This window comes from Chelonia mydas, chromosome 13, assembly GCF_015237465.2.
Source record: "Chelonia mydas isolate rCheMyd1 chromosome 13, rCheMyd1.pri.v2, whole genome shotgun sequence".
NCBI classification, from domain to species: Eukaryota; Metazoa; Chordata; order Testudines; family Cheloniidae; genus Chelonia; species Chelonia mydas.
Genome location: NC_051253.2, coordinates 28,295,343 through 28,305,126, shown reverse-complemented (window position 1 = coordinate 28,305,126; position 9,784 = coordinate 28,295,343). Strand labels below are relative to the sequence as shown.

Here is a 9,784-nt window from a genome sequence, read left to right as displayed (position 1 = left end):
TAAAACCAGAAATGTCCCCTCTGTTCAAATCTCTCTTCCTATCAGATCTAGAGCAAACTGAAATGTTTTGAATTTTGATGAACGTTGCTAGAATTTCAAAGTCTGAACCCCCCCGATAGAAAAAAGTCAAGGACATTATTGCAGAACTTTCTCCTGTTGTTTCGATCCTCTCCAGTCAGAACCTCACAGTCCTCTTTGCTCCCTTTCACGCCATACTTTGGCAAAATTAAATCAAAGCATCAGGCCATTTGTGACTTGAAATTGTCACAGAATTGCTACTACTCAGCATAAATCAGGAAACAAATATCGTCTGGCTTTGTCTGTGATGTTTATTTCACAAAAGAAAAAAAAAGATTTTCATGCATGAACTTTTGGTTCATAAAACAAATTGTTTTCCTGCTCCCTATCTGACAGCCCCTGCGCCACAAAAAATTAAACCAAAGAATAAAATTATCAAGGGGCTGCGAGTTAGCAAAAGAAATAGAACCATCCAAATCTAATGAATAAAAAGGGGTTTTAAATTATGGCTCTTCTAACTAGTTACAGAGTTGAATAAATCAGCAAATAGACTTCATACTCTCTAGTTCACATCGGCCAAAAGAATACAAAGTCGGATCAGGACTCCAGACCAGTTGTTTCCAAAATGGGCCTCGGGGGATCAGAGATGTTTGTTGAAGTATCTAATCTACAGCTTCTTTTTATGACAAAGGGGGTTTAAAATATGGGGAGCCTTTAGAACCGAGCTATATAAATATAAAACATTGATACAAACTGATTCTTTGTACAGAAAATATCGTCTCACAAGGCACTAGCGTGACAGTGTATCTGGGGGGGTGTTTTGTCTTGCCTGGGTATTTTTCAAGCTTGTTTCGAGTGCTGTTGTCGAAGTGGGAATGTCGTTAGCTCTTGAGCGAGGCTGCAGAGAATGCCCACTACAAGCGGGCTGGGAGCAGTGCCTTCTGTCTCGTTGCTGGTGGGAGGCAGACCCGGCAGTGGCAGGGATTATGTCAGGTGTCCTGGACATTGAGTGGTTTTCCTTGGCTGTGGCTGTGTTACCCAGTCATTCGCATCTTGTCTGAATGGCTTTCGTTTGGCGTTGGCCAGGAGGGAATCGTCATAGTGCATAGCTCTCATGGGGTTCGAATTCTCTCTCTGGATCCTTCCCAGGCCCCTATGCCAGCAGCCCGAGCCGGGTCACTTTGGCGGATAGGAATGAGTGGATAATGAAGACAATGGTTTTGGGGCAGGAGTGAAGGTCCAGTTGCTGTAATAAAGGGGAATATTTGCAATGGTCAGTGCTCTGCTCAGACCTCTCAGCCTCCGCTTTGCTACTGTAGGGCCACCCTGCAGGTAGGGGCTGGGGGTGAAATGTGCCGTGAAGTCACGTTGGCGGGGAGAGAGCCCAGGAGCGGGGATTCCTCTTTAACTGCCTCCCCATCCTCCCCAGACGCTGTCTCCCAGGGGAGAGGGGAGTTCAGACTCACTGCAATTAAAAACCCGTGGCCGGCCCATGCAAGCTGACTCGGGCTCGCAGGGCTTGGGCTGCAGGGCTGTTTAACCGTGGTGTAGATGTAGGCTGAGCCTGGGACCCTCTCATCTCACAGAGCCTGGCCTCCAGCCCGAGCCCGAACGTCTACACCGCAATGAGACTGCCACTTAGCCTGAGCCCCACGAGCAGGCGTCAGCTGGCACAGGCCGGCTGCAGGTTTTTAATTCCAGTGTAGACATACCCATTGAAGCATCTGGGTGAGACGGTGAACAGGGCTGGCTGGTGCCCCTTGCTATTGGCTATTAACGTGGGGTGGGAGGAAAGGGTCTGAAACCACTGTGGGTATATCTACACTGGAGCTGGAGGTGTGATTTCCAGCTGAGGCAGACACACCGGTGCGAGGTCTGAGTGAGCTGGAGTGCAGCCGCAGCAGCAGGGTGGGGACCCCCTGAGTGCGTGCCTGAGCTCTCTGATGGGATGACTCTTGGGCTAGTGAACCTGGCCCACCATGGCTACATGACCACGGTTAGTGCGCTACCTCGCTAGGAGCGTGCATGTGTACACCCAGCTGGGCTGGAAATGACACCGCCTGCCTCGTTTCACAGCAACGAACTCAGGCATGGGGAGCTGAAGCCTGCGGGGGTATCTGGCAACAGGCTGCTTGCTGTCCCAGCACCACACCTCTAAGCCACATGCTGCCCTCACCTGCTGTCCTGCCCGACAGGACCCCGCCCCATCAGAACCCCCACAGAGCAACGTTTTAAAGGAGCAAAACTCCAGCCCAGGATCTATTCCTCGTTCCTTTAATCTCTTTCTAGACATAATACGGGTCGGACCACCCATCCCTCTGTCCCCGAGCCCACCCAGTACCTACTCCCCACGCTGCGCTCCGTGCCCGGTGGAGGCATTGACAGCCCTGAATGCTACCAGCCTGGTTTATCTTTTCTTCAAAGGGATGCAAGAATCCCGCATTGCCCATTGCCTGAGCAGCACCTGTCCTCTGAGATGGAGCCACATTCCCATGACCCCTTGTCAGAGGACCCACACTCTGCCCACCCCTCCCACCTCCCCCTGGGGGTCCCAGAGGGAGCATGCAGCAGGCGATCTCAGCAAGCGAGCAAAGCACCAAGCCAACGCACAATCTCTCCTTCTGCGCTGCCAAAGTCCAGGTAGAGCATCTTGGCCCCATCATCAGAGGACATCTGCAGCTTCTCGAAGGGCTGCTGCAGCAGGATGGTCCTGCTGATGCCGGGCTCTGTGGTGAAGATGGTGAAGCCCTTGTCAATGTGGATGGACAAGGTGCATTCCCGCCCATTCCATGTGCAGGCTGAAAGAGACCAGGGTAGAATGGCATCACTCAGGCTCAGTGCTCCTTTCCCCCCCAAAAGTCTCCCCTGCTCCCGCAGCCCCCTGGGTGCAGGGCCTGGAGCTGTACTCATTACAGGGCATCTTGGGGCAGCTGGGGTTGGAACCTCACTCAGCGGTGAGAGCCAGGTGAAACGTGGCCCTGCAGGGTACATGGGACATAGTCACCCACTGCCTTCCCGATGGGCAAACTGCCCGCAGAGCTCAGAGTGAAGTGAAGCTGATATCACTGAAGATCCCCAGGTGTGGGGTGAAACTGAGATCCTCCACTGGTGGGGAGTGGCACAGCGCCATTGCCCTGCATGGAGCCAGGTGGCAGACATGGCCCACCATGTGTTGCGAAGTTACAGCTCCATCAGCTGTAGCCAACTCTGAAACGTGCCCACCCCAGCCAGCCTCCTCCCCAGGGCTCTCTCTTGCCTCTGTCCCGAGCGCTGCTTTGCCACCCTGTCAGCTGGACACTTTCACATCCCATCTTCTTCCCCCAGCAAATCCCAGCTGGGCTGGGCTGCGGCTGGATTCAGCCTGGGGCAGCCTTGCCTGCACTTGATTCTCTCAGAGATCAGGGGGCCCAGAGGAATTGTCTGCAAGTCTCTGATTAGACCTCGGCAGGGCAGGCAGCAAGCCACCCTATGGTTCACCACGGATGTTCATGTAGGGCTGGGTGCTCACTGCACGGTGCGCAGCTCCTGAGCTGAAGCTGGCAGGCTCTTCCCCACCTGGCAGTCGAATATTCCCTATATTATAGCACCAGCCCTCGGTATTCCCTGAGGAGTGTTACTCCCGCTCCTGTGTCCCTCCCTCCAGATCCCCCCACTCACCCTCTGCCAGGTACCCACTGCCATGTATACCACTGCCCGCTGCCCACTGGCCGTGCCCCTTGTGCTATGGTATTTGGCACCCCCTTCACCCCACAGAATATCACTATTCACGACACCAGCAATTCCCAATGTGGGGAGGCCAGTGTCCCACACTACTCACTTGGGAGACTGACTCACTCTGAGCCCCAGCTGCTGGTGAGGAGAGGATCCCTGTGAGAACAGGCAGAGCGCTGCCTTTGGGGGGTCTGGCCTCCCCCACACTGCCTGACCCTTGCAGGCAAGTCTCTGCTTCCCTCCCTCCTCCTGACCCTCGCCTCCCATGGCTCCCCAGTTCCTGACCTGCTGAGACTTCCTGCGTGAACTCGGCCGCGCTGTGACAGCCATCCACCAGCATCCGCGTCCACATCGCCAGGTCCCGGTGCGTCTCCACACTGAACAGGTGCGTCTCCACCCCCTTCTTGGTTCCCGTCCGCAAGGCAAAAGAGAGTTCCGAGTCATAGAGGAGGGAGCCCTTGGATGGACCGGAGTGCACAAGCCTGCATAGGGAGAGCCGGAGACTGGTCAGCATGAAACGGCAATTGTTCAAAGAACCCCCAGCACCACTGTCCACTAGTGCAATGGAGAGAGCACCACCACCCTCCAGGAAGCGTGGCCTAGTGGTTAGGGCGCTAGCCTCAGATGCAGGAGATCTTCTCTGCCACCTGCTCCCTGGGCAAGTCACTTAATCCCTGTGGCCCAAATCCTCACAAGTGTTCAGGTGCCTAACTTCCACTGATTCCCAGGGGAGTTAGGATCTGGGCCGCTCTGCCTTGAGTCCCCATTGGTAAATGTGAGGGGGGGCATGTAACCGACTGGCAGGTGCTTGGATATTGTGCTCACGGGAGCCAGAGGTACAGACACTCTCTGTAAGGTGGCAGGGCTCTTTCACCCTTCATGGTGCTGGTTTCCTTGCTCTGCTTCGCACTGGGTGAAGTCTGAACTGTAACCTGGATTCGTTCATGACAGCTCACGATGCCCTGTCCTTCTCTAGCCTCTTCCACCTAGGATCTCAAAGCACTTCACACATGGCAACGAACGCCACCTCCCATTAACCTCTGAGAAGGGACGGGACAGGGCATCTGGGGCGGAGCCTGGGAGGAAATGCAGGTGTTCTGACTGCCAGCCCAACAGCTGAGCTCCAGTCCCGCCGGCCCCTGCTGGAGCTGGTGTCAGGGTTTCCGTACCCTGGTTCCATCCAGCATCAACCTGGGTCGGCTGAGGTTTGTACGGTGAAGGAATGAAATACGATTCACATGCCAGTGGGTTTGCAAATGGCGTGAGGCCTAAAATGCCGGGGATGTGGGGGCCCTTCAGCCCCTTCTGTTCCACACTGCAAACTTGCCTGTAACAATACCCGGCTGCCCTCCGCTGGGAGAGAGCGCAGGGGGCGTATGAGATGCACACAGGCTCTGTCTCCCTGGGATGCAGTGGGGCACTGGCACTGTAATTCTACTTCATCGGATGCATACTGTGGAAAGTACAGAAGATCTTTTATACACACAAAGCATGAAAAAATGGGTGTTTACCACTACAAAAGGTTTTCTCTCCCCCCACCCCACTCTCCTGCTGGTAATAGCTTATCTAAAGTGATCACTCTCCTTACAATGTGTATGATAATCAAGTTGGGCCATTTCCAGCACAAATCCAGGGTTTCTCCCCCCACAAACCCACTCTCCAATCTCTCTGGTCACACGATTACAGACATGAAAGTTGCGATATTACAACAAAAAAACTTCAAAACCAGACTCCAGCGAGAGACTGCTGAATTGGAATTCATTTGCAAATTGGATACAATTAACTTAGGCTTGAATAGAGACTGGGAATGGCTAAGTCATTATGCAAGGTAACCTATTTCCCCTTGTTTTTTCCTACCCCCCCCCCAAGACGTTCTTGTTAAACCCTGGATTTGTGCTGGAAATGGCCCACCTTGATTATCATACACATTGTAAGGAGAGTGATCACTTTAGATAAGCTATTACCAACAGGAGAGTGGGTTTGTGGGTGGGGGGGGGGGAGAAAACCTGGATTTGTGCTGGAAATGGCCCAATTTGATTATCATACACATTGTAAGGAGAGTGATCACTTTAGATAAGCTATTACCAGCGGGAGAGTGGGGTGGGGGGAAAGAAAACCTTTTGTAGTGGTAAACACCCATTTTTTCATGCTTTGTGTGTATAAAAGATCTTCTATACTTTCCACAGTATGCATCTGATGAAGTGAGCTGTAGCTCACGAAAGCTTATGCTCAAATAAATTGGTTAGTCTCTCAGGTGCCACAAGTACTCCTTTCCTTTTTGCGAATACAGACTAACACGCTGTTACTCTGAAACCTGTAATTCTACAGGAGCAGAGCCCTTCAAGCACACGCTCTCCTCTCGAATGGCCTCAGATTCCACCTGTTTTCATTGTCCCTGCAGTATGAGACATTTGCCAGCAGAGACCACTGCAGCACCATGTACGTCTCTCTCTCCACCCCTTGCTAGAGTATTGCTGAGATACACAGGGGCTGACTTCTCTGGGCCCCTGGTTCCTCCCTGGGGGGCACTTGCCTCTGTCCCACCCAGACACCCTTGCAGTCACTCCATCTGGCTGGATTTCAGAAATGTGGAATCATGAACTGAAATTCCAGGAAACTTTATGGCCAAGTGGCAACCCTCAGCAATGGTTTAGGCCCCAGATGCAGAATCCCTAATAAAGAGCAAGGGTTTGGCTAACCGTAAAATGAGAAGCACTTTTAACAAATGTCAGAGAAGTGCTTTGATTTTTTTACATGTAAGAGGTCTGACTGGCAGATGGGGCGTGTTCAGCAGTTTCTGGGAATCAGTCCTCTTTGACGTGGCAAAAGTTGGGCAGTTAAATCACTAGTCCCCTTTCAAAACCATAACCCACCTTAATTCCCTGGCTGCGTTCCCAAACAGCAGCCATGGTGCAAATGCCTGAGAGCAACGCGGACTAGATACAGACGGGGACAGTGACAGGTCTAGTCTCACTGCAAAGCTTGCAAGCAACAGCATCAATGGTGGAAAGTGAAAAGGGAAATAAGCTTGTCAGTCTGTCAGGTTTCATAGTCTAAGGTGTCCTTAGTAACCAGGGGAAAGTTTTGCCTACACATGAGTGAGCCTAACCCACTGGTCTGAATTCCCCCGGCCCTTTGTAGTGGGGAATCCAGGATGGTAGTACCCCAAACAGCCCTGAACTCTGGAAGGTGATGGAAGCGTTAAGAGATAAATCTAACTCTGAATTCTTGGCTTTCAGGCTCATCTCCAGCATACAGACTATAAAGTACATGCGCCAGAGTCTAGGAAGGTTTACTGCCGTCAGCACCGCATTGGAATGGCGGCATTACGCAGTGAAACCGTGAGTGAGTTAGATGGGCTGTTCGGAAGGGCACACAGGAAACCCTGCTGGTGGGAGGAGGTGAAACAGCCACTTACTTTATAGAGAAGCCACCTGGGAATGTTTTACGGGGTGAGCATACAAAACAGGTCACTGTCCCCGCTGGGCCTGGCACCTCTCTGCTTGTAAAAAGCCAGGTTACCCCCGTGGCCGCGGGTCCTACTGCACAATGCTCACGGGGAGAGGTACACGACTCCTCTTATATGTCACAAACCTCTCCAAACAAGCGGAATTAGCTTATCGAGAAGTCACGATACACATTTCACGCCTGACATCTCCTCATCTACTGAGCCCAGAACCAAGGCCTGGATCCTACTGCATGGGGGAATTCCTCTCTCTCCAGAGGGGGGGAAATCTCTGTTGCTCCCTCTCACTGGTCCACGAGGGAAGGTTGCCTGCTGAGCCTGGGGTGGAAATGCCACATTTGGGAGCAAATATTTTTGGTGGCAGGTGCAGCTGAGGTCAGAGTTACTGAGCGGAGAAAAGGGGATGAGGTCTGAGACGCACCGTTTCTCATGGCGGTCCCTCTGGTATCATTTCCAGCTCCTAGCCCTGCCAGGTTTGTTCTATCCCCTGTTCCAAGCCCTGTCACTCGGGGCGGGGAGACACTTTACTTCTCTCCCTCGGGATCCGGAAATGATTTTCTGTTCTCTTTTCTCACCTTCTCTCTGAGACGCTCAAGCCCAGGGTCGCTCTGGTACCCCTCGCCTTCCACCCCCAAGTGCCCAGGCTGGGAATGTTTTAAGCAGGAAGCGAAGGTCTGTTTGTGGCACCCTAGGCTAACAGCCCCTGGAAGGAGAACACGGCCCCGGTAGAAACGATTCTCACTCATTCTGGCAGCACAAAGGAGACTCCACACACAGTGGACTGCAGAGCGTTACCGAGGCCTTGCCATGTTCTGTGCTTTAGCTCATTTCGGTGATACCATATTGGCAGGGAAGGACTCAAGTTAGCGGGGAGCCCGTTATCCTGGGAACTGACTCTGGGGTTTGAGAGGCTGCATCATTTTACTCTAGGGAGAATGGCCCAGATCCTCAAAGGTATTTAGGCTCCTAATTTCCACTGATATCAATGGATCTGGGCCAATATTCCTGCTTCAAAAACATTCCACTGTCCTGTAAACCTGTGCTCTCCTTGTCAGTGTTTTCAGTCCCTGGCCAGCAGGGAGCAGTATAATTTTGGGAAAGTGGTGTCAGGCAAACCCACTGCACCCGGGGGGTGGGGGGGGAGAGGAGGCAGATTTTGGAGTGCTGGCTGTAAGTCACATGGATCTTGTTGCCCACTGGGTTCTGGAACACTGTAGAGATGAAGGCTACGCAGAGATCTATCCCAGGGTCCAACCGGGGCTCCCCGGCTGCGAGGGACTGGGAAGTGATGCCACCTGCAGAGGGGGCAGTGTCTCGAGTCATGCTCAAATGAGCCTCCGTGGGAGGGAGAGAGGGGAAATCCCAGGGGGCCTGTGGCGGGGGGGAGAGGGGACGGGATGGTGGTGGTGCAGGGATCCCAAAATGGGAGAGTGACTTTTGCTGCCTGGTCTCCCAGCTGCCTCAGCCCTGGTGCACTCTCTGGCGTAGGAGAAGGGATCCGCTGGCAATCCAGGCTGTCACACTGCTCCGTCCTGCTCCGAGCGCCTCCTGAGGGACTGATCTGCCACCAGCAAAGTGTCAGACATTGACAGCTGCCAGAAACAGGAGCCCAATGCCAAACACAATGGGGAGCTGACTGACTACCCCCAGCACACACATCTGGGAGGGTCCCCCTAGATTCACAACAGCGCTAGTTAACTCTGCTTCATTGGCACTAACCAGTTCTAGCATGGCCCACCACTGGCCACAGCCTGAGTCACCTCTTGCTGGTTTCACGCCAGACCCAAACCCAGGTCTCTGCTTCACTTTGCTTTGCTGTTCAGGGCTTGTCTGAATCTGGACCTTCAAGCAAGACCTGGCCAGTCCCACAGACTGTGGCTGTTCAGACTGATCTGTGACACAGCGCCCGAGGATCATGGTTCCCGGGCTCCATGGCCAGCCCCACTGGCCATGCCGGGGGCCTCGCTGAACACCCTCGGCCTGTTCCCAAACTCACCCCTCCCAGTGCTGAGCACTGCAAACCCCACTCCGGGCCTAACTGGCTGTGGTGCTGCCATGGGGACAACCAACCCTTTTGATGCTGACAAATCTGTCACCTGCGTGGGGCAAAATAGCTCCAGTGACGGACCAGGTGAGGAGCAGAGGCTGTGGTTCTGCCACTGGCTGGCTGCATGACCTGGGCAAGTCACTTCACCACTCTCTGCCTCAGTTTCCCCATCTGGAAAATGGGACTAATAGCACTGCCTGAGCTTAGAGATCTAGTGATGAAAGGTGCTAGACGAGAGCAAGGGCTTGCTGGGTGGTGGCTGCCTGGGGCTTTGTCCCAGCACACGTTGCTTGGTTAAGGCTGGGTGGCTCCCTGCACCAATGCACTACAGTTAGAGGCAGTGCAGCCAGCCGGCTCACGGCACCTGGTGGCGATGAGAGGGTAGCTGTGGGCTGGCTTGTTCAGGGCATCCCTGGTCTGTGGGAGGCTGCCGTAGAACAGAAGATCCTTCTCCGTGAGGATGGTGAGGATGTTCTTCGTCCCATCACCGGGGAGCTGGAAAATAGAGAGCATGTGATTAAATGGGCCCCAGAGCAGAGGGC

At 53.5% G+C, this 9,784-nt stretch overlaps 1 protein-coding gene across 1 annotated transcript in view; it reads right to left on the bottom strand.

Annotated features, from left to right (window-relative positions):
- Nucleotides 1-311: 311 nt before the first annotated feature.
- SNTA1 (syntrophin alpha 1) overlaps nt 312-9,784 on the bottom strand; it is a 74,503-nt gene continuing 65,030 nt past the window's right edge. Inside the window, exons 5-8 of the mRNA XM_027819581.3 lie at nt 9,607-9,737; nt 4,015-4,211; nt 2,629-2,816; nt 312-1,264 (exon numbers count right to left, since the gene is read on the bottom strand). Of these exons, the coding sequence (XP_027675382.2) occupies nt 1,172-1,264; nt 2,629-2,816; nt 4,015-4,211; nt 9,607-9,737 (609 nt within the window). The 3' untranslated portion in view covers nt 312-1,171. The remainder of the gene's footprint in view (nt 1,265-2,628; nt 2,817-4,014; nt 4,212-9,606; nt 9,738-9,784) is intronic.